The sequence below is a fragment of the Pipistrellus hanaki genome, assembly GCF_964339955.1.
Source record: "Pipistrellus hanaki genome assembly, chromosome: 14".
In the NCBI taxonomy this organism is placed as follows: Eukaryota; Metazoa; Chordata; class Mammalia; order Chiroptera; family Vespertilionidae; genus Pipistrellus; species Pipistrellus hanaki.
In genome coordinates, this window is record NC_140516.1 from 47,312,256 (window position 1) to 47,338,227 (window position 25,972).

Genomic DNA, 25,972 nt, shown 5'->3' on the forward strand with positions numbered 1-25,972 from the left:
AAAGCTGATTAAAAAGGACTATTAGGTATAAACGCTGTCTTTTGCGATGGAAATAGGATTATGTAAGCAAGTAATTATCTGAAATAATTTCCAGAGGTTCTTGCAGACATGCATTAACAGTGTATGGGACAGCGTTTTGTTTATTCACTGTGGGTGTAAGTTAGCCTGGGGTGTGAACAATGGCTGTTTGCCTTCCGTCTGTTTTGAGGTCAGTGGTTCTCAGCCAGAGGCAGTTTGCACTCCGAGGCCATTGGCAATGTGTGCAGACATGTGGGTGGTTAGGGGTTCACTGAGGCTGCTACTGGCATCTACTAGGTAGAAGCCAGGGATGCTGCTACATGTCCTAAGTGCAGGAACAGACCTTCTGCATTGTTTTCTGGCTCAAGATGTCAGTAGTGATGGGACTGAGAAATCCTACTGTAGGTACACTATTGAAAAAAACCCCCAAAAGTAGTACTTATGGCAGATGAAGATTAAGTGCAGCAAAAACTTACCTTTTAAGTGGGTAGTAAAAAATACCCCCTGTTTTTAGATATCAGCAAATTGAAAGAAAAAAAAAGAATTAAAAGGTGTATTTAATAGGATTGAAGTTTCCCAAATTGGGCTGGAGCTTAAATCACTAAATAACATGCATACAGATTTTCAATAAAATATATACTGTTTTTTTTCTGAATTTTTATTAATCAACAAAAGTATCAACTTGTTTTTATAGATCGCAGGTAGTGGTAAAAGGTAAAGAAAAGAGAGTATAAAAACTAAATAAAAACTTCTGTATCATCTATAATTTTTCTCCAGTACCAATCATATTTTAGAATAAGTTTTATGATTCTATTCTATAATATTATTCAAAACTTAAAATGGAGGAAAATTTTCAGGTATTGACTCTTCAGGTTGAATCCTTTTGCTTTCATACAGGATGGGGTAAAAGTCGGTTTACAGTTGTGAGTTTATCATTGTATTATTTATTAATTATTGTATTATTTTCTATACAAACAACTTTACACTGACTTTTGTCCCAACCTGCATACATTCATGATGTAAGTTTTTTAAAATAACAATACATCAATTTTATTTGTTTAATGTTAATATGACATGACTCTTCTTTGAAAATTTGAATGATTTTTTTTTTATACTTGCATTAATATTCATCTACTGAGTTATTTCAGTGAGTTATGTGGAAATACAAGTCAAGCTGAGACCGGTTTGGCTCAATGGATAGAGTGTCGGCTTGGGGACTGACGGGTCCCAGGTTCGATTCCGGTCAAGGGCATGTACCTTGGTTGCAGGCATATCCCCAGTAGGGGGTGTGCAGGAGGCAGCTAATCGATGATTCTCTCTCATCGATGTTTCTAACTCTCTATCTCTCTCCTTCCTCTCTGTACAAAATCAATAAAATATATTAAAAAAAAAAACAAAACCAAAAAACCAAAAAACAACTATTGTGTCTCCACACCTCATCTTAAAAAAAAAAAGAAAAAAAAAGAAATACAGGTCAAGCATATGGGACTAAATTGGAGAATGTGTTTAGATTAAAAATTGCAAGCAGATTTTATTTACACCTTGTTGAATAAACCTGAGTTAATTTGTGTTTAGACATGAACACTAAGTGAAAATGCTCGTATCTAAAAAAATTTGTTATATAAATTTTGGCAATCAAGAATATTCATTTTATAAAGTGTTTTTTTTTTTTTCTTTATGTTTTATTTTTGATAATAATGTGTTAACAAGGAAAGCAGTGGTTGAGGGTAGTGTAAGTGAGCAGATGGTCCTCGCTTGTAATTTAGACTTCGATGTGATGAGCCTTTTAGACAGTTTTATCATAATGTCTGGTGATGAAGTTAAACCAAATGCTAATGAGTACGGAAAGGTCTATGAGATTTTAGTGTAAATGATGCCTATTGGAATTCTACTTCATTATTTAATCATATTTACTGCAAGTTGCATATATTATGTTCTAACAGTTCAGATAGCCTGCTTGCTTCTCACATATTTTCACTTTGAATTTACATTATGTTAGAGTGGAGATCAATATAGTAGTGGCTAGTCCTCAGAGTCTGGTTCATAATGTACATACATCTGCTTCATTAGATCCAAAAATGTCAGCCATGTTTCAGAATAACAGGCAACTTCCTTCCATAATGGATTAAATTGGTGCTGTGTGTATCCGAACCGTAGTTTCATCTATTGTACTGGTTCAGTGCCAGTAAATGGCTATATTGTTGTTAATGAAGAGCAGGATAGTTACTTGGATGGTGACTCTAATTATACCATTGATATTCTAAGGGCAGCCTTACTCTGTTATTCTTTCTCTCATTCTAAAATGTTCTTTAGCTATTCTCTTGCCATTTTTGTAGGCTATTCTATTTGTCAGATTATTCAGGTAAATTTATTTTGCTTCAATTTTGGAGCAAATGTTTGAACCTATAATGATCATATAAACCAACACTAAGATCTGTGTATTTATGAAAACAAAAAAAAAGGTATGAATTAGAGTAAATGACAAGAAAGTTAATATGTTTCTAATGAAAATACGATGGTTGAGTAAAAGTCACAAAGTCATTTGAGATTTTAAAAATTGTATCTTTTGTTATATTTTTAGGATGAATAAAGATAAAAATGAGTTTCTATGTGCTTTTTATGTTACCTTATAGTGTATGTAATTTGCTCTGAAGGAATTAACATCTTTGGAATGGAGATGACTGCCATGTGTTTTATGTAGGAAAGTATAGTCGTTTATAAGTAGATATTTGGAGGGGTGATTTTAAAGTATGTAAGAGGTTGGGAATTGCTTTTATTGTTTTTATATGTGGGATAGTTATAACTAAATTTTAACTGTTCACTTCATGGCTGAAGAAATATTCAGCTTCCTCCATGAGAAAGCCTGAGGCACGCATTTGTACCCCCAGAGAAAAACAAAAGTAGAAATAGGACCAGGATGTAGCAGTAAGTCCTTGCTGAGTTTTTCTCAAAGAAGAGTTGCAGGAAGAATTACACTAAAAATGTTAGTGTCTGATTTTCACCGGGTCGATGTTACCATAGATGTTGGTAATATGTTATCATCGATGTTGGTAATATGTGAGCGTCCTGAATCTTGGTGTATGTAGGGAACTACCAATAAAGTTCTCATGTTGCCTAGTTTGTTTTCTTTTTTAACCTTTAACTTTTTAGTGCTGGAATTAGTTGAAATATGATCACATTCTATATTAGGATTGATCACAACGTAACTTTTGCAGATTGTTTGCAGCCTGGATAAAGGCAATGTAACAAATACAGGAGAAACATCAATGAACCAAAACCAGTATTTATGCCCGTGGAAGTCAAATTAGCTTGTTATTGAGAGAATAATTTATCTTTTTAAATTGTACTGAATTCTAATAAAGCATCTCTTAAATTTTACTTCTTATCATGTCTACTTCTTTTCCAGGGATTTGCATGATAATTTTATTATGATTTAGAATTCTTTCATGTGATCATTAAGAGAAATGACTGTGTATTGACCTTATTTATTGAATTGAAAGCCTGTTACCAAATTCAATAGAAAATGTCTTCATTAGATGGTTCCTGTTTCAAATTATGTAATTTGCCACATTTTTTTTCAATAAGCACTCTTCCAATTCCAAGAACTGTGGTTTAAATAAATAATTAAATACATGGAAATTCTGATGAAGTAGAACAGGAGTCAGGAGTCAGAAATTTGTGCTTTAAAGTTCATCAGGTAATTTATTCACAGTGTGGTTTAAGAGTCATTGCTGTACAAAGGTGAACAATAACGTTTTATCTTTTAACTTTCTAGTCTGTGAAAAACTACACCAAATGCCATGTGAGAAATGAGCAGATTTGCAACAAACTCACCAGCTGTAAAAGCTGTTCACTAAACTTGAATTGCCAGTGGGATCAGAGACAACAGGAATGCCAGGCTCTTCCAGGTGAAGTTTCCAGTTTGGTAAATGAGTTTTACAGTCCACAGATGCGTAACATTACAGTAAAGAGCTTTGAGTGAGAACATTCCATTTTCTAAAATTAAATCAGTAGCACATAAGCAATAATATTGGAGAAGAAATAGCATTGTTTCTACAAGAATATTTATACATTTGCCTCTAATTCTTTTAAGATGTTTAAGGTTTCTTGTATTATTTTTATACCATTGACTTGATCAGAATTCTCTTCCAGTTTTGAAAATGTATATCTTAGCATACAAATTTGAACAAATGTTGATATTTTGACGTATTTGATTTGATTTTTGCCATTTTTAAAAAAAATTCTGGGAACTATTTTTTTTTTTACTGCTTTTTTATTATAAATTGTAACACTTATAATAAATACGTGATTTGATGGGAATTTAAGTTGTGGGAGCAAAGCTTATTTTAAGAATCAATTTCAACTTATTTTTTAGAGTTAACACTCTTCTTAATAGACCCCCAACTATGATTCTTTTTAAATATAAAAGAGAAGATCAGAAAATTAAAAATTAAATAGGTATTTAACCAGTTTCATGTTCTTGTTACACAGATGAACTGAGACATGCACACTAAGTTCGGTGACTTGCCCAGAGTTGCATGTCTTATGAAGGCAGAAGTAACTATTAACTGTGTTTTCTATATCCGTTCAATATTTTGCCTTTCTCAATCCATGCTTTTTATTTATTTTTCCATAAAAATTTTCTGAACCTATTCAATTTTAAAATGAATTGGAAAATTCCATCCCAAGATGCATGTCTTTCTTACAAATTCATGTAATTAAGTGAAAATTAGATTGCTTTAAAAGTACCATTGAGAGGTTGGAACGCTTGCTTATTCAAATTTTAAGTGTTGTTTACATACTGTCCTGTAGTGTTTTTAAATAGTGATATATTTAGATGTGTTCACTTAGAGAAAAGAGAGAGTAGGAATGCACTGGGCAGGATTTGAGAAGCAGTAGTGAGATGACGCTAAACTTGAAAGTATTATTGATTTCTAAATGTTAAACTCTAAAATCGACATCCAGATCAATAAAAATACTTAACAAGTCTCTTTAAGAAGACCCAGTAAATCCTGGGCCAAAGTCCTATTTGACTGAAAGGAATGTGTGTACTTAAAGGCAGATTGCTTCCGTAAGAAGGGGATTTGGTCATCTGGAGATTTTGAAAAACAATAGCAAAGTTATATTCTTAGTTCCTACCTACTCATTGCCCAGGAAAAGACTTCGGTTTGGTGTAAGGGTTCCACTTGACCAGGCTAATATATTTTGAAGAATAGTAAGTACAGTACAATAAATACAATGAAGTATTCGATTATCCAGGGGTCCTCAAACTTTTTAAAGTGGGGGCCAGATCACGGTCCCTCAGGAAGCTGGAGGGCCGGACTATATGAACTACTAATTCCTACTGTAACACCTCGGCTGCGCTCACTGCCCAAAAAACCTGGCGGGCCGGATCAGACTCCTCTGCGGGCCGCATGTGGCCCTCGGGCCGTAGTTTGAAGACCCCCGGATTATACACTAACTCCTTTGTTCTGTGTTCATATTTACTGAGCAATCAAGTGGGTCTATATACAGTGCGCTTTCTCTCCCCCACTCATCTCAAGGCAGTGAATCCTAAATGGAGGCCCAGGCTAGAGCAGTTGCACTCTTTCATGAAAATTTATGAATTGCATTTTTTACATTGATCTTATGTAAACGTGGCAATTTGAATTTATCTCACTAAACTCATTTACCAAATGAACTGCTATCCCTTAAACTCTAAAGCTGAGTTGATGCTCAATACTGCAAAAGCCTTCATTTAGCCTCAAAGGCCCATGCTTTGTTTTCACTTGTGTAGTTAGTTTGTCAGGTATTTTTGGCCTCAGGATAAAAAAGGAGTGGGGACTGGCAAAAAATATCTAAGTCCTTCCTTGATTCAGTAATGTTAGAAAAAGCCATAATTTAACTTTTAAACTGTTTCCGTAAAGTGATTTGGGACTTCAGATTCTAGAACACAGGAACATTGCCACATGTGTAACCTGAGAATGAAACCAAAGGTGTTTTACACAGTCTTACTAAGTGATAATTACAGTTTATTGAGGAGTTACTATGTTCCAGGCACTGTGTCTTATTCATGGTACCCAAATTATTAGAATAGCAGTTATTAAAGAACAGAGTCTCCTGTTCATGGACCCTTTTAGCATGTTCCACGTGGTCAAAATGATATTAAGATATTATTTGCATTTTAAATTCTCATGCATGCATTTAGTATGGAGTTTTCCAAAGCTATGCAATATATGATTTCAATAAATTGAAGGTAGAAGCAGATGAGAGAAAACAGTTATATTAAGCCACCATTAAAGTGATTTGCAGAAATGTAAAACAATGCTACACTTTTCACTATTTTGTTTTGGAGACTATAATTAAAAAATTAATATATTATCTACTTAAAGGTGTAATATTGCTCCTGAACATTTTATAGGGAAAATTTTAACTATATAGATAAATGGAAGGAATCTTAGAGAGGACACCCAGTACCCACACCCTAGATTCTGAAATGAACGTTTTAAAAGCTCTGCTTAATCCCTGATCGCTCTGTCTACTCATCCCTCTATTTATCAGTACTTCTTAATTTTTTAATGCCAGGGCCCTAATTTGAACTCTCAGCCACTCTTTATCAGGGAGAGAATTTGATAATATACCTTTTTTAGGCCTGAATATATTATAAGGGGCAAAACACCCTAGAAGCTGGATGCATTTGTAATGAATTTTATTTTGTTTGCTTTTTTAAAAAAATTTCATTTACAGTTTACCGTCAATGTTATTCTGTTAGTTTCATGTGTACAGACAGCATAGTGGCTGGGCAGCCATGTACTGCACAGAGCCCTCCCCCTGATATTTCAGGTACTCACCTGGCCCCGTACGTAACTATTACATAACTGTGACGGTGTTCCTGTGCTCTCATTTACATCTCTGTGACTATACTGTTGACTACCAGTTTGTACATCTTGAGCCCTTCACCTTTTCACCTAGTTACCCAAACCCACTACACTCTGTCCAACTATCAGTCTGAATTTTAAATTATAATTTTAAATAAAACAATTAGATCTTGAAGTGATCAGCTTTAATTTTTATATGGTCAAAACCAATCCATATAAAACGAGGAAAGAAAAGATCAGCGGAGTCTTCCAGAGTGACTGAACCAAAATGTTTGAGAACAGCAGCTTTGGAAAAATCTCTAAAGGCTGCCCTAATGCATCCAAGGCTGAAAGGGCTGGAGGCACAGAGCTACTTACTGTGATAGGGAAACTAAAATGTCGTCAGACTTTATAGATCAGGGTGTTAAGGAAATACCATGTTAATTAGTGCACACTAGTGCATACCTTTGTATTTATGAATCTGTGTTTTATTTTTATTTATTTTTTAGTCCTCACCGCAGGATATTTTTCCCTTGATTTTTAGAGAAAGTGGAAGAGAGAGGGAAAGACAGAAATATCGACGTGAGAGAAACACATCCATTGGTTGCCTCCCGCATGATACGTGACTAGGGCCCAGGCCGGGAAGGAACCTCAACCGAGGTACATGCCACTGACTGGAATCGAAGCCAGGACCCTTGGGTCCACAGGCTGACCCTCTGTCCACTGAGCCAAACCAGCAAGGGCATGAATCTGTGTTTTAGAAAATTGGTGAACTGTTTTAAGTTTAGTTTGAACTCTAAGGATAAACACTATTATCGAATAGTGTGTTTAAACTGTAGAAAGACCTGAATAGCTGTGTAAAAAGAAATATTAAAAAGCGGATTATAGCTTCTTAGAGAAATATAATGAAATGAGAATTTTGTTCCCACAATTATAATTAAAGAATTTAAGAACTAAGTCACAGTAATATACCTGCACTGTGGAAATTAGATTGGGAAGACAATTAGCTACAGTTATAGGAATAACTTTCAAATTGCTTTGCTATATGCTGTTTATTTTTTTTATTTGAGTGATCTTGTATTTTGTAAATTGGACATTAGGATATAAATATAATAATATAGTAGTAATTTTACTTGTTAGATACCATGTGCCAATATACTAGACTTACAGAGAAAACTTGGCAAATAGTCCCCTATTTTAACAGATGTTATAGAGCCAGACCTTATCTGTTGTTTAAAATTGAAGAAAAAACTAGAATCTTCAGTTCCCATTATGTACTAATCTATTAGATTTTGTTCAGTATATTGACATATTTAAATATTTTGTTGATAAGGTTATTTAAATACAGAAATTCTGTTTAGAATTTTGAAATAAATGAAAAAATGAACGTGCTTTTTTGTAATCTAAACTTAAGATGTAATTTTTTTTCTAGCTCATCTTTGTGGAGAAGGATGGAATCATATTGGGGATGCCTGTCTCAGAATTAATACCAGTAGAGAAAGCTACGATAATGCCAAACTTTACTGCTATAATCTTAGTGGAAACCTTGCTTCATTGACGTCTTCAAAAGAAGTAGAATTTGTTCTGGATGAAATACAAAAATATACACAACAGGTAACAGCTATACTTATTTTTATTATGGAAATATGCTGGTAATACTATAATTATTGGCAATGAATAGCTGTGTAAAATAAATATCAAATAAATCCTTTTTGTAATTTAAGGCATTACTTTTACTAAATCTTGGAAGTAAACATGGTACTGATTTCAAAAGTGAACTGGTAGAGGACTCATTCAGTATGTGTATTTGTAATAAGGTTTTCTATACTACTCATCTCATATTTTGCACAGTAAACCAATGCATTATCTCATGAAAAACTCATGTGACTAAATATACTAAAAAAAACAGGGGATATAATATAATAATTTATTTTGAAGTATTATTATTATTTCAAAACTTGAAAAACGCTTCTTAATAAAAACACTAGACCAACACATTAGCTACATTTGTATATATGTATATTTTGTGTATGTGTGTGTGCATGTGTATGTGTGTGTGTGCACTGTGAGTTAAGTTTTTGAATTATGCTATTTTTCAAATTAGACTTGCTTGAAATAATAACTAATAACTAATGGTTATAAATAATAAATAATAACTAATGATTAATAGGACTAAAATCAATATTTAAAATATGTGGAAGATATTGAAAATAGTTTCAATTTTCTAGAGTTTATGGAAAATATTTCCATACAAGATGGAATATGGTATCAAAATATCATTTTATAAGAAATTGCCAAGAAGAATTGACACTATTTATTTTCTCTTCTTGGGATATTAACATATACTCAGTTCCTAGGAACATTAATAAAAAATTTGGAAATAATTTATCAAATCTATTATGAAATAACCTTATAGTTCATATACTTACTTGAAATGCTTTGAGGGCATTTTATAATAAAAACTGAGGTGTAATTGATATGTAACATTAGTTTCAGGTGTACAGCATAATGATTCAGTATTAGTGTATATTGTGAAAATGATCACCACAACAAATCTAGTTAATATCTATCACTATACCTAGTTACAAATTTTTTTTCTTATAATGAGTTTTAAGATACACTCTCTCGAAAGCTTTCAAATATGCAATACAGTATTATTAACTGTAGCCATCATGCTATACATTATAACTCCATGATTTGTTTTATAACTAGCTGTTTATACCTTTTGACCCATTCATCCATTTCCCCCCTACCCTCAGCCCCTGCCTCTGGCAACCACCAGTCTCTTCGTTCTCTGTACTTGTTTTTTTTTAAGATTCCACATATAGGTGAGATCAGATTATATTTGTCCTTCTCTGTCTGACTGATTTTACTTTAAGTAATTGACTAAATCCACTTTGTTTGAGAAATACCACCTTGTGGCTGAAGGATAAGATGTATAGGATAGGAAGGGTGTATGCCACGGGGAGAGATATTTTGATTGATTGATTTTTCTTCCGACATATTTTTTTTCTTTATTTTTAAAAGGTAACATTTTAAAAATGCTTTAAGTTATCAAGGAATACTCTCTCATACTTTGATATGCTCTCTTTGCAGGCTGCCTCTTATCAGCCTGCACATTCTCAGACTACATCCGTCAGCCATGTTTCCAAGTATTTACATGCATTAAGCAGAAACAAAAGTATAGTTTTGTGTTTATGAGTATTCTTTTACCCAAATGGTACAGTGTAAATACTGTTCTCTAGTTTATTTTCCTTACTTAAAACATGCATCTGGAAAGCTTTTAATTATATTTTATTTATTTAACTTTGTTTTTATTGTGGACACTATTACAGATGTTCCCCATTCCCTTTTGTTTATCTCCACCCATTGTCCATGCGCCCTTCTCCTCTGGCCATCACCTCACTGTTGTCTGTGTCCAAGAGTTATGCATAGATGTTCTTTGGCTAATCTTCTCACCTTCTTTCATCCAGTCTCCCCCCATCCATCCCTGTCCTGACAGCTGTCAGTCTGTTCAGAAAAATGTAACAAGGCATATTTATAAAGTTTTAGTTTTAGTCATATGGGTCACACAGCCTAAGATCTGTTAATATTCTTGAGAAACCAGAGCTTCATATCTTAAATGATAAAATTCAGAGACAATTCCCAGTGACCCTTTGGAAAGTAGTCCTACTGAATATGTATCACCTATATAGACCTTATTATTGGCAAATAATGCACATTCTTTGAATTATAGCAAATACTAGTATTTGGCATTAACACTCTTGCCTTTTTCCTTGTTTATAAACTATTATTTTGATCTCTTACACTATAACCTAGAAGTGTGCTATTTTAGAAGTGGCATATTTCAAGGATACGTGTTTTAATTGTTATTTTTTTCTTGCCTATTATTGAAAGTCATAACGATTGGGCTAACTATTATTTTGGGTGTGTGATGTACTTAGATTCATAGTTTGTAGACTAGCATTCCCTGCAAATGAAGAATGTTCTGTTTCATTGGAAAGCCGAACTTGAGCAAAAATTTAAAGGTGGGAACCTCTGCAAGGTGACATTCCATTAAGCATATCTTTATAGAAAATGAATTGCATCCTGAGTCATTGCAGTTGTATAAACTGCAGATAACCCTACCTTAGCGAATGAAGATCAACAAATTCATGCACTTTAAGGAGATATTCTGGGTCAGATGATCATTTACTTATCGGAAATGGCTAATGAAATGTTGCCGTGATTTATGGTGTGCTGTTGTACATTTTCTCAATATAGTAATTTATCTTTCATTTCCAACTGCCTGTGCAGTTCATTTACTGGGTAATAGTTACTTCAAATGTTTTATCAACTGCTTCATTTTTCTGTTCTCCTCTTCCTTGAAGATTCTTATCATGATGCGTTAGGGAGTAATACTTCATTTTAAATGACTTGTCTGTGCTATGGGTGGTTCAGAAATATAGGCAGAGTAGCTGTAAAGGGAAGCACAATCATTAATCTGAAATATCTATGTTGGATTGACTCCTGCTGTTATTATCAAGAACTGTAAAAATGTTATATCTTTTTTGTTATAAAAGTATCCTTTAGATTAATGTAAGAAATATATGAGGATCACAAGGCATAGCAGCATGTGTATGTTTATAATTAGAAACATCATTAAGTATTGTTTGTGTCTCAGAAATTGAATGGTGGAAAATAACTATCTCTGTTCCAGTGAACTTTGTTTAGCAAAATTTATTGACTACCTACTATGTGTATAGTACTCCACTGTTATAGTGAATAGACATTTTAATTTTATTTAAGAAATATTTGTTGAGTTTTAATTATGTGTTTATTACATTTTATTACATTTTAATTTAAAGTATATTTATAACTTGACAAATTTCAAGGCCTATGCTACCTTTATAAGCAATGTATTTAAAATGCATACTCGATATATATCTCTTATATTTTGTTAAATAATTAAATGGAGACAATCCATAATTTAAAAAAAAGGATAATACAGAGTTTTGAAACATAACATTGTAATATAATATTAGCTTTGTAACTTAGAAAATAAATATACTGCCATCAAATTAAAGTAGAAGTGTCTAAGAATGATGTTAAAAGTTAATAGGATGGGAGTTTTCAGTGCTCATCCCCTCAACAACTATCTATAAACAAAAATAGAGCTTTACAAGGGTAAGGCTGGTCTGCATATTTTCAAATGTAGTTCTGAATGACAGTGTACCCTTTTCTAAGGAATAGGATACATTTTTGCATCTAACTTTCTGATGCCCTCCTTGCTATTGTTTACAGAAAGTATCACCTTGGGTTGGCTTGCGCAAGATCAACATATCCTACTGGGGCTGGGAAGACATGTCGCCCTTTACAAACACAACCCTGCAGTGGCTCCCTGGAGAGCCCAACGATTCTGGGTTCTGTGCCTACCTAGAGAGGGCTGCAGTGGCGGGCTTAAAGGCAAACCCGTGTACGTCAATGGCAGACGGCCTTGTCTGCGAAAAGCCTGTTGGTAAGTAGTCCAGTAGACTCGTATTTCTTTAAATCATGGTCCCAACCCTCTTTCCACCATCCCTTCCAGAGTGTGCTCGTTTGTGGGCCTGTAGTAACCTTGGCCATCTTCTCAGGATGCTGATCCCCATGTAGATTTTGAAATTTATCCACATTCCTCACTTATTGCTAATGACCTTAGCAGTAACTTGTGAAAAGAATACGTTTTATTGTCTAAAACAGTCTTTTTTTTTTTTTTTGGTTGAAATTGTGAGATTATGAACATAGAGTTATAATTGATTATAGTATTCTAAGAATCTATTCTTAATGTTTTAATAATGACTTTTACTTTTATAATAATAGTCTTTGGAAGAAAGATTTGTCTTTAAGATTAACAACTAATTTAGAACCACTTTAATCTTGCATATTTAATATTTCAGTTGAAAAGTAAAAAGACATTTTTGTTACATATTGTGAAATGGATTTTGTTAAGTGAAGTAAGAAAAGAGTATTGAATTATTTTTCTCTTTTTAAAGATTGTATTTTTTGTTGCAGTAATTTATAATAAAATTTATAAGTTTAGGCACATTTTTTTTTTCAGTTTCATTGAGATATAATTGACTTTTTAAACCATTTTCAGTGTAGAGTTCAAGGTCGTTAAGTAGATTCCCCTGTTGTGCATCTATCAATACCATTTAACTCCAGAATTTACCTTCCCAAACTGAAACCCTATACCCATTAATCAGTAAGTCTTTAAACTGCTGGCCTCTGACTCTATGAGCTTGACTACTATAGGCAGTCCGGGCTTTTTCTTCTTCTTCTTTTAAAATATATTTTTATTGATTTCAGAGAGGAAAGGAAAGCGAGAGATAGAAACATCAATGATGAGAAAGAACCATGGATTGTGGAATCATAAATGTATAAGGGTTCTAAGTTGTCCACATTCTTGTCAACATTAAAAAAAAAATAGTAGTCATTCTAATGGGTGTGATAAATACTATATTTTAGGTAAAGATTTTACAGTAAATTATTTTATTTTTATTGTTTATATAAGCAACATACTCATTGACAGGACATTAGCTTTGATAAGGTAGATAGTATTTAGCTAATAGATAGAACAGTTAGGTCATGTATTAGGCTTATATTTATAGTTTTTAAGTTATATACTTTGTAAAGGATTAAGCATTCCTAGAAATTATAAATTTTAAAATAAATTTAAGAAGTATTGACTTCATTTTTTAAAAAAATTACTGAATTTATTGGGGTGACATCGGTTAATAAAATTAAGTAGGTTTCAAGTATCCATGTCTGTAATACATCATGTCTATTTTATATTGTGTACTTCATTTTAACCTTAGGCATGCCATTTTAGCTTAACTTTTTATTCCACACTTGGCTTAATGGAAGTGGTCCCTGAACAGCAAACCCCACTCACTTGTGCCAAAGCACATTTACAAACACAAGATTGTGTGTGTGGTTTGCTTGCAGTGAGCCCGAACCAGAACGCAAGGCCGTGCAAGATGCCGTGCTCCCTGCGGACCTCGTGTTCCAACTGCACCAGCAACGGCATGGAGTGCATGTGGTGCAGCAGCACCCGGCGCTGCGTGGACTCCAACGCGTACATCATCTCCTTCCCGTACGGGCAGTGCCTGGAGTGGCAGACGGCCACCTGCTCCCGTAAGTGCCCCCGGAGAGGGCTGTTCCTTCCACAGCGACTTCCTCACTCTTCTACCATGGAATTAGACATGCGAGAAAGTTGTAAAAAAATGGGAAAAATGGTGTTGCAGCTGGTTTTAAAACCTATTAGGGCTGTCAGCTCCTGATTTATATCAAAGCATCATTTTGAAATCCACAGGGTATCTCGCCTACCTGTTAACCTCGGCGGCATTTGGCCTTCCCTGACTCCGAGCCCGTGTTGCAAACAGCATAACGTTCCCAGGTCACAGATTGCTTTGCTGTGTTTCTGTAGGTGTCCTTCAACCTAGGCCAGTTCCCATGAGTTCTCTGTCTTACATGTCTATGGTTGTTTGTTTGTTTGTTTGTTTGTTAAAGAATCTATACCAGTTGCATTCTAACTTTCACAATTTGGATTTGTCCAGTTGTTTCTTCATGATTTGATTCAAATTAGCCTTTTTTAATTATTAGACTCAAGTGAGGCATTTTGGGCAAGAATATCATATCCGTGGCGGCACAGCTGCTACAGAGGCGAGCTTACAGTTGGGGTTGGCATCATAACAGGAGTGGTACACACACACACACACACACACACATATATGTATATATATATGTAAATTTATTACTGTACTACATTACGTTGTATTATGACTTACATACTTCTTGTATGTGTTTTATGTATGTTACATTTTATAATTAAAATGGCTAAAAGGTACGGGAAAAGGTACCCAAGCTCTCAAGGTCTTAAGAAGTTTCTAAAAATTATTTAAAATTAGATCTAAATTGTCTTCTCTTCTCACGAATCTTTCTTGTATTTCATTCCCTGTTATCTGTGCATCTTTTGGAGAACAGTACAGTAATTCTTCCTAAGTATACTGTGGCTGGAAGCTTTTGAGGTTTGCATGTCTAAAGTGTATTTTCCATGTTCATTTGAATGATGGAAAGATTAGAACTTGAAGTTCTGAATAATTCTTTCCTGAGAACTTCTAGCATTCGATGTGGATGAGATTCTCAGACCAACCTAATTTTTATTTCCGGTGGGATGTTTTTTTCTTTACTTTGAGAGCTTTCAAATTGTTTTCTTTATGGCTGGCATTCAAAATTTTGCATTTCGTTTAAATCCAGTTTTCCAGGAGTTGATATGGATTTTAAAATTGTCATTGTTTTTCCATCTGAAGAGTAGTTTCTTTACCTGTTAAAAATGTTCTTTAATGTATAAATTATTTTTTCTTCTATTTAATATATCCAACAAGAGTAAATAGTTGTTGGAATTTCTAGATATCTCAATATTTTTAAATTACTTTTACTTGCATATATTTTTTTAATTTTGCTTAGGTTTTGCTCCATAGCATTTAAAATCATATGGCCTGTGCATTCTTGTGGGGAAGTGGGACATTGTACTTATCTCAGTTGAGGTTTTCTAGTAACTGGAACTTGAAGGAAACGTCTCTTTGCAAATGAAAAGCAAATATAGATTTTGCAATATTCTTCAGTATTTTCCAGTTATAATATTGTGATAAGAATGCTGAAAATTCACAAATTGAAAAAAAAAGAAATATATCTTAAGACAAATTTTGCCTAATGGTTTTCAAGAAAACTTTGCTAATAACTGGAATTACAAATAGTTAATATATTTTAAGTAGGTGGATATTCTATTTGTTAAAATGAAATGCCACGGGATTATTGAAAGCAATAATAGAAGATTTAGTTCTTAATATATAAAAGTTCAAATAAAAATGTAATTAAATTGATATGGTGAAAATGGAATAATAAGAAACATGAGAATATAGTATACATTTCATAAATATATATTTCTTTCAATATTTTACAGGTTTATGTACATGCTCAATTTAGACTTGTTATTCTTGGCAGTTAGGGAAGGTAATCTTTTGTTTAAATCAATTCTTCCTTTCATGAATCATGCCTTTGGTGTCATAACTAAAACATCATCAAACCCAAGATCATCTAGATTTTCTTACATGTAATTTTGCTTATGTCACCCAGCTGTTCTTACATGCTGTTGACTCTATCCACGAGAGCTCATAGGCTATTAATCATAGTTTTAAATTCCTGTTCTGGTAATTCCAACATTCCTGCCATGTCTGGTCAATAGTCTGATGCTTATTCATACTCTTGAATTAATTCATTCTCTCTCTCTCTCTCTCTCTCTCTCTCTCTCTCTCTCTCTCTCTCTCTCTGCTTTTTGATAGACCTTGTAATTTTTCTTGATAGCCAGATATTATATGTGAGTGAAAGAAATGGGTGTAAATTGGCCTTCAGTAATGTAGTGGTGAGGAGTGGGTGAAGAGAAGTATCTTACGGTTCTATGATTAGGTGTCCGTTTTTTCATGAGCCTGTGGCCCATCCTGTGAATTTCACTTGTGCTTCTTAGCTCCCCCTTCTCTCAGGGGGGAGAGGGTGGCTGGGGAGCTGGAGGTTGTGCAGTTCTCTTTCCCTGCCCATGTTAGCGTTGGTATCTTCCTTTTATCAAGTCAGATGACTCTCTTAGCACCCCAGGTGTTGGGACTCTGTTAAATGCTTCCTCCATGCTTTGTTCAGAAGTCCAGACTGCTCTGGCATATTTTAAAGTGGTTCCCTTTCTCTCCTCCTGCTGGGAGCACAAGGGGCTTTTTCTTCGCTATTTACTTTGAGGACCTGCTAGAGCTTCTGGAGAAACAGCTCAGAACAGTGTGGGTTCCTCTGATGACGGGGTGCCCTGCAGCCTTTAACTCTCAGAGTTGTCCAGAGTCAGCGCCCAGCAGTTCCTCACTCACAGGTCAGGTTTTCTGATTGCCCTGAGTCCTGCAAAGGCTATTTGGTAAATTGTGATGGTCTCCATCCACCTGTCTGCCTTTCCGATTAGGGGGTCGCGGTTTGCCCTATGACCTCACATCTCTGATGAATATAAGAAGAATTGTTGATTTTTCAGTTTGTGCTACTTTTTACTTTTTGTCAGGATGGAATGGTGACTTCCAACCTCATGACCCGCTGGACTGGAAACCAGAAGTTGTCAGTAATCATTTGATGACATAAATTCTTGCAGATTAATTTTTCAAATTTTTATATATTTCGAAAAACATATTAAATATTTACAACTTAATCTTTCAAAAAGTCAAAAATAAATAAAATAAAAACGATTGCTCTGATTACTTGTGGATCATACATAGTCTCTGTACTATCCATAATTTAGGGAGCTTTTCTATTATTGTTTTTTGTAAGAAAAAGAAAAACCAATAGAGTCTGTCAGTTTTTGAGTCAGCATTAAAGGCTAAAGAATGAATTTCCTACAGGGTTAACATTAGTCACTTGTGTTTAATGACTCAAAAAATATTCTTTCTTTTATAATTTATTATTAAACAAATATAGGAGATGGTACTCATTTTCCACCTTCTTACTTCCCATCTCTGAAATGCTTAGCATGCAAGAAAGTCATAACAACAAATCATATTGTAATTGATGAATTTTTAAATCTAATATTCTGTTATTCCTTCATGGCCCTCTCTATTGAATTCTTGATGTTCAGTTTTGCCATTGTTTACTGAAATCTTACTGGGTACAAAATGTACCCAGTGATATTAAAATACTGAGTGGCAATTAAGTTATTGTTACAATAACAGTGAAACTGAATCTGCCAGGAATCTTCTAGAAGACATTTTTTCTTGGTGTCTTGTCCCTGTGTCACCATCTTCTGTGGATACACAATTCCCAAGACAAAGTGTGCCTGTTCTAGCAAAATATCACTTCAAAGAGCACCTCAGTCCAATATAGGATACTCTGATTTTGAATTAAAAATTTAAAGCATTACATAGGAACTATTATAAATGCGATGACAGACGATGATAGGTTCATTCTTAGAAAAGGCACCCCAGTATTGATAGGCTTTGTTGAGGGTCATAGGTTACACATCAATGGAATAAAAAAGGCTGAGACTCAGTGATGAGTCTCAGAGTGATTTTCTGCCCTGAAAGCCATAGACAGCCTGTCTGCTGGTTGCCTGACGGAGGCAGAGGATCCACGCTCCATGTTCCCTTCCCGATGGCTCTTTGGGTGGAGATTGAATCTTACTCACCACAGGAGAGCCAAATACAGCATCTTGGACCTTTGGAAAGAGCATCATCCACAGGAGGCTGTCCTAATGTGGCTCAGCCTTCACAGGGACGGGCGGGCATCACAGCACTGGCCATTCCCAGGCAGATTGCAGATTTTCCTTGAAGGCCTTCACTAGGCACAGTAGCGAACGTGGCTGTACTTCACGGACAAAGGAAGTGTGGGCTGTAGGCCCCTCATAAGCTCCCGAAGGTCCTAATCCTGCAAAGCTCAGGACACTTGAAGTTCTGACTTCATTTTTCTCCGTGTCTTAGTCACCACCCATTTCTAACCCTCAAGTCCGTCCACCATCTCCTCATTGTTCATGATGAATGTTTTCTTTGCTTTAAGTAGTTGCTTTCTCAGGCATTATTACCAAAATGTGTATACTATCAATGATCTTTTAGAGTCTTTTTTCTCAGATGACATTTATTTCTTCATTAGCTTACAGTTCTGCTTGAGTATAAAGCCATGTAACGTGTTTGTTAATGTTCCTGTCACACAGCTCAGAATTGCTCTGGACTGAGAACCTGTGGGCAGTGCCTGGAGCAGCCGGGGTGTGGCTGGTGCAATGACCCCAGTAACACGGGAAGAGGACACTGCAGCGAGGGCTCCTCCCGGGGACCCATGAAGCTCCTGGGAACGCACAGCAGTGAGATGGTTCTTGACTCCAGCCTTTGTCCAAAAGAAAAGAACTACGAGTGGTCCTTTATCCAGTGTCCAGGTAAGAAACGTGTGATAACAATTGCAGTTTTCAGACAGTTCAGTTTTTCAATCAAAGTGTTTTTTCCAACAATTTCAAGAATATTTTTTTATTTCTTGTAATAAAGATTTAGAAAAAAAAGACTAACAAGATGAGGCTAAAATTCAGAAATAAAAAATATTCTTCCCTATACCCACCTGTGTTGTATTAATGGTATTCTGTTCGGAATTATTAAATAGGCTAACCAGATGCATTGCAAATAATTATTAGATTTGGTATCATATCAGTTTTTAAGAGGAAATAATATTGGCCTATGCCTGTGGTTTTGTGGGTGTTTTTTTATTTTTTTATTTTTATTTTTTATCCTGGTATTATATCTTAGAATTCAAAGGTAACTCCTACCATCTAATCAGACTTCATGGTAAGAATGGGAATTTTCTCTGTAATACCTATGAAGTCACCTGGCCTCATTTTGAAAGTTGACTTTGGTATTCACTACCACTCAAGTTTGAAGGTCAGTAATTACTAGATTTTAGAATTTGTTTGATTTTTAGCCCATTTTTATTTTTTGTTGTTGTTGTTCAGTGCCTACTATGTGCTAAGGAATATCTTAGATGCTAGAGATACAACAAGTCACAAATAAGTTTAATATCATTCATGGAGTCTGTATTCATGGAGCTGGTATTCTCATTGAAATTATACATACACATGTGAAATCAGATGGTGATATGTGCTATTAAATGAAGAAGGCCAGGGAGGGGGAATATGGCTAGTCATTTAAGCTATGTGGTTAGAGAAGATTTTCCTGAGAGAGGACTTGAGATAACCACCCTATATGATAAAACCATAATATGCAAATAGACTGAACGTGGACCCAGTGGCGGGAGGCGGAGTTGGCGAGCAGGCTGCACCAGGCCAGCCAAGGCATGTGCCAGTGGGCAGAGAGAGGGAACACTGATGGGGGTGGTGGTGATCAGTGGTGTTGGAGGGGTGGTAAAGGGGCTGGCATTGACCCCTGATCGGCCTGTCTGATTGCCTCCCACAGAGAAAGACTGGCTGACAGCACAGTGATGGGGGCAGTGCTGCCCCCTGATTGGCTGTCTGGTCACCTCTCCAAGAGGGAGTGAGCCTAAGCCGTCAGTAGGACATCCCCTGAGAACTCCCGGACTGTGAGAAGGTTCAGGCCAGGCTGAGGGGACCCCCTCGTCCCCATCCAGTGCATGAATTTTCATCCACCAGGCCTCTAGTGCATAATATAAGATTCCAAAGATTTATGCCTATGTTTTCTTTTTAAGAGTTTAATAGCTTTAGCTTTTGCATTTGGTCTCTGACCAGTTTTGAATTACTTAAAGAAAAATGACTACCATGTTTTTATTTCATTTTATTGTGGTGGGGGGAGGAAAAGAAGGAGAGAGATATATATAGAGAGAGAGAAGAGAAAAGAGAGGAGAGAGAAACATTGGTTGGTTGCCTCTCCCACTCACCCAAACAAGTTTGAACCTGCAGCCTGGGTGTGTGCCCTGACAGGAATGGAGCCATTACCATCACTTGGTGTATGGGATGGCGCTCCAGCTAATTGAGCCCTGCTAGCTAGGGCCAAGTGACTTCTTAAACGTGTTGTGAGAAAGGAACGTAATTCTTTTGTCAGAGTATCTATGTCTCCCAGCACCATTTGTTGAAAAGACTATTCTTTCCCCATTGAATTTATTTTTTATGTTTTAGTTTTCATCTTTAGAAATTGTATTTTAGTCATTTTATATTTCACATTTCTCTCTTTCTCTGTATTCTTGAGTATATGGATAATTCTCTTAATAATTGTTTTAAAATTTCTCTGCTCGTTCCATCCCTGTGCTATTTCTTTGTCTGTTTCTATTGGTGTGTGTGTGTGTGTGTGTGTGTGTTTACTGAATATGGGTCAAAATTTCCAGCTCCGTTATGTTGTTTGGTATCCTGGACATTGTGACTTTTGCAGTTTATTACTAAATTTTGCTTTATTTCTTTTAGTGTGTTGAACTTTTTTCTGGCATGCAGTTACATCACAGGGATCTGTATGATCAATTCCAAAATTGCTTTTAAGGTTTGTTAGGACTTGTGCACAGCAGCTCCAAGTCCAGCGTGAATTCGTTTCCATGAGGACAGTGCCTCTGAGTGGTCTCTGCTCAATGCTCTTTGCATTAAGAGGTTCCCTACTCAGACTAGTGGCCGTGAAAACTCTTCCTCGTCCTGTGGGAGTTGTTTTCTGCCAGTTCTTTTTCCAGCTTCATGGAGTTTCCATCATGTTCAGTTATTCAGTCAGAGATGCAGTCCCCTCTGCAGATTGCTGTGTACATCTCTCGCCTGTGGTATTTTGTTCCACAAATTCTAGCCACCACGGCCTCTCTGAACTCTGGTCTACGCTTCCTCAACTAAATCAGATCTCTGGCCTTTGCTTGGGTTTCCCTCCCTGAGCCACACACGCTGATCTGCTCCAGGTGGCAAGCTGGACACGCGTGTTTTGTTTTCCTTTTCTCGGGCATGCCACTCCTGAGCTTCCTGTGATGTTCGCAACTAGTTGCTTCGGACGTTTCCTTTAGTTTTCTTGTTGTTTACCATTAGAGGTCAAGCGATTAATTCTGAACGCTTCTATTAGTGTGGTTGTTATTTTTACAATTAACCTCTTCTAAACAGTCAATAGGTCTTGACTATTTTTGTTTTGTTTTAAAAAAATCTAGTTTGACAGTCACTGTCCTTTATCAGAGTGTTAGTCAATTAAGATTTAACATAATATTGATATTACTGAGTTTAATTCATACCATTAAGGTATTGATTTAAAATTTTTTTCTTTATTTTTCTCTTTGTTGTTTGTTCTTCCTTTTGCCTTTTTTTTTTTAGATGAATTGAGTGTTTTTTAAGTCCATTTTTTATCACTTTCATTGGATTTTTAGCTATACCTCTTTTGTGTTTTTTTTAGTGACTGCTGTAGTGATTGTAATAGTCACCTTTATCTTATCACAGTCTACCTTGAATCAGTATTATACTACTTCATGTATAAGGTAAGAATATTACAATAGTGTAATTCCATTTGCTTTTTCCTGTCCTTTGTGTAATTATTGACATATATTTTACTTCTCCATAGTAACCATACATTATCATTTTTGCTTTAAAGTTTTCTTATAAAGAAATGATAAAAATCTTTTTACTAACTTATATGTTGACCATTTCCTGTGATTTTCATTTTTTTTTTAATAGAGATCTAAATTTCCTTTTGCTATAATATTTCTTTAGCTTGATGAACTTTAACTTAAATACTGTGTTTTTCGATTATGGAATCAAGTTATAATAGCTCTCATAGATATGAAAAATATTTTTACCATATATATATATATATATATATATATATATATATATATATATATATATCTTCATATTTGAAGGATATTCTTTATCGGAAATAGCATCCCAAGTTGACAGGTATATCTTTTTCAGTGCTTTGATGATATAATTTCCTTTTCTTCCAGCTTTCTCCATTTCTCTTAAGAATTTATCAGCTTTTTGTTTATCTTTAACATCAATATGTCTTTTTCCTCCCGTTGACGTTTTTAAGGTGTTTTTTTCCCTTTCTTAGTTTTTGGATGCCAATAATTTTAATATAATGTACCTTAGTGTCAGTTTTATTTTTTATTGGGATTGTGAGTTGTATGGCTTATTTACTCTGTGGCTTCATAGTTTTCATAATTTTTGTAACTGTTCTGCCATTCACTCGTTAGATACTGCATATGTCCATTGTGTCACTTGGTTCTTCATTTCTAGGAGATCACTAATGCTAGGCTTTTTCACTGTTCCTAGTCTTTTTTACTGACTTCCCTATGTTTTATTTCCTGGAACTTCTTTGATCGACATTTCAACTCACTAATTCTTTCTTTGTTTCCAGTTTCCTCTTAAATTTGTTTTAGTTCTTTATTATTATTAACATTGCACCCAAATGCAGTGTGTTAAAGCAGTTTTATTCATGATTCTATGCCATCTATTTTTGCTGATTTCTGCTAGACATTTCTTCTTTCTCCTGGTTTTTCTCATGTGGCTACAGCTACCTGGCAGTTTGACTGGTTTTGGATGGTCCCAGATGCTTCACGCACATGTCCAGAGGTTGAACTAGGGTTCTCAGCTGCAAATTACCTTTTTGCAATGTCCTTGACTTTCATCCTCTCACAGCATAGGCGCGACTTCTCTGCACGGGATTCTTAGACTAGAATTCCAGGCAGAGAGCAGAATATGTCTACTACTTGAGATCTAAGCCAGGATTTTTACCTCATCACTTACTTCTGTTGTTCTAAAAAAATCTTGATGCCAGACCATGTACAAAAGGTGGAGAAAATCACACTTTTTAAAAATGAGAACTAGGGTAGCATAACATTATGAATGTTGTGCATATAGAGATGGCAAAAATTTGTGCAAATTATTTTCAGCTCATATAATTAGTACTATTTTGCTTGTTGTTAATTGACATTATATATATATATATATATATATATATATATATACACACACACACACACACACACACACACACACACAGTCAGTCAGTCTGTCTATCCAACCATTAGCTATTACATGCAATGACCACCAGAGGGCAGACACTCAACACAGGAGCTGCTGAGCTGCAGTGACTTGGGAGTGGTGGTTCTCGGGGGATGCACCCCTGGACCAGACAGGATGGAGCCTGATTCCAGGGTGCATCATCTAAGAACTGCCTTCTCACAATCTGGGATCCCTCTATGGATGTTGGAGAGCCAGTTTTGGCCAGATCCCCGTAGGCCAGGCCAAGGGACCCCACCTGCTGGAGAGACCCTGTTAATCTGCATATACCCTTCGAGCCACGATGCTGCCCCAGGGGTGGCTGGCTGGGGAGGGACCATGGCTCCAGAGTGTGTCTGGCCCATCTTACCCAATCCTACCCCACTGGCCACCTTCTAATTAATTTTCTTTCACTATGCACAAATCTATGTACCGGGGCACTAATATGTCATAAAATCCACCATTTTGAAGTATAGAATTCATTTTTTAATATAATCAGTAGGAGTGCAACTATAATCATCATATAGTTACAGAACATTTTAAAAAATATATATTTTATTGATTTTTTACAGAGAGGAAGGGAGAGGGATAGAAAGCTAGAAACATTGATGAGAGAGTAACATCGATCAGCTGCCTCCTGCACACCCCCTACTGGGGATGTTCCCACAACCCAGGTACATGCCCTTGACCGGAATCTAACCCAGAACCCTTGAGTCTGCAGGCTGACACTCTATCCATTGAGCCAAACTGGTTTCGGCATAGTTACAGAACATTTTAATATCCCCCCCCCCCAAAAAAAAAAAAAAAAACCATCCCCTTTAACAGCCACTACTTTCCCTCTAAAGAACTACTAATTAGCTTTTTTTTCTTTGTGTATTTGTCTGTTTTGGACATTTCATCTAAATGAAATCTTGTATTTTCTTTGGTGTCTGGCTTCTTTCCCTTAACATCTATTTTTAAGGTTCATCAATTATATAGCATATATCAGTCCCTTACTTATGTTTATGGTTGAATAATATTCAGTTACATTACTCATGTTTGTATGTTCATCAGTTGATAGATCCTTGGCTTATTTCCACTTTTCTTGCTGTTGTGAATGATGCCACTATGAGCATTTTTAATAAGTTTTATGTGGACACGTTTTTTTTTTTTTGTTTCTACCTAGGAGTGGAAATTTAGGTCATATGATAATCTACATTTAACAGTTTGGGGAATTGCCAGGAAGTTTTCCAGGCTACTGCACCATTTTACCTCACCAGCAGAAGTGTATGAGTGTTCTAGTTATTCTCTCCTCACCTACACTGGTTAATGTCCATTATTTTTATTATTATCCTCCTAGTAGGTGTGACGTGCTAACTTATTGTGCTTCTGAATTTCCATTCCCTTATGATTAATGATGCTTTTTTTAAATGTACTTATTAGTTATTCATAGATCTTCTTTGGGAAATGTCTATTAGAACCCTATGTTCATTCGAACATTTTTTTTTAATTGAAGAATATTGTTATTTATATATTCTAGATATGATCTTAAATATTTTCTCCTGTACTATGAGTTGTCTCTTCAATTTCTTGATGGTGTCCTTTGAGACACAAAGTTTATATTTATTTACTTGAGTCCCTGTGCATGACATTTTTGCACTAGGTAGATGGGGGAGAGGGAAGATGGGTCCCTCAGCCCGGCCTGCATCCTCTCGTAGTCCAGGACCTTGGGGAGTGGGCCGAAGCCGGCAGGTGGACATCCCCTGAGGGGCCCTTAACACTGCTGTGGAGGTGAAGGAGGCTTCCACCACTGCTGCTGCGCTCGCCAGCTGTGAGCCCAGCTTCTAGCTGAGTGGCATGCCCCCTGTGAGAGTGTACTGACTACTAGGGGGCAGTTCCTGTGTTGAGCGTCTTCCCTTTGTTGGTCAGTGCATGTCATAGCAATGGGTTGTTCTGCCATTTAGTCGATTTGCATATTAACTTTTTATTATATAGGATTTTGGTGTCCAATATGTCTATATATTTTTTTAGGTTATTTATGCTTTTGGTGTCATATCTAAGAAACTGCCACCTAATCCAAAGAAATGAAGATTTACATCTATATTTTTTGTAACTTTTAAAAATAATTTTAGCTCTTTGTCTTTGATCCATATTTAGTTTATTGTTATAAATTGTATTTTATATGGGTTCAAATTCATTCTTTTTGCATGTGGATGTCAAGTTACTCTAGAACCATTTACTGAAAAGACTATTAATGTTCCCCATTTCATGGTCTTGGCACCCTTGTTGAAAATCAATTGACCATAGATACATGGGGCTATTTCTGGACCTAATTCTGTTGCAGTCATCTCTATGTCTGTGCATATGCCAGTATCACACTGGTTTGATTACTGTATCTTTGGAGTATGTTTCAAAATGGTGAAATGTCAATATTTTAGTTTTGATCTTTTTCAAAATTGTTTTGACTAGTTTTAGTCCTTTGTAATTTAATATGAATTTTAGGCTCTTCTTATAAAAAAAAGTCTGTTGGAATTTGATAAATATTGCATTAAATTTATAGATCAATTGGAATGAATTGGTATCATAATACTATTAAATCTTCTAATCTGTGAATACAGAATATCTTTATATTAATGTATTTCAACAA

At 35.4% G+C, this 25,972-nt stretch overlaps 1 protein-coding gene across 1 annotated transcript in view; it reads left to right on the plus strand.

The window, feature by feature from the left end:
- The window catches only part of ATRNL1 (attractin like 1), a 408,799-nt gene that overhangs the window by 79,227 nt on the left and 303,600 nt on the right, over nucleotides 1-25,972 (plus strand). Inside the window, exons 14-18 of the mRNA XM_084903569.1 lie at nucleotides 3,794-3,926; nucleotides 8,287-8,468; nucleotides 12,138-12,351; nucleotides 13,818-14,006; nucleotides 18,595-18,813. Of these exons, the coding sequence (XP_084759695.1) occupies nucleotides 3,794-3,926; nucleotides 8,287-8,468; nucleotides 12,138-12,351; nucleotides 13,818-14,006; nucleotides 18,595-18,813 (937 nt within the window). The remainder of the gene's footprint in view (nucleotides 1-3,793; nucleotides 3,927-8,286; nucleotides 8,469-12,137; nucleotides 12,352-13,817; nucleotides 14,007-18,594; nucleotides 18,814-25,972) is intronic.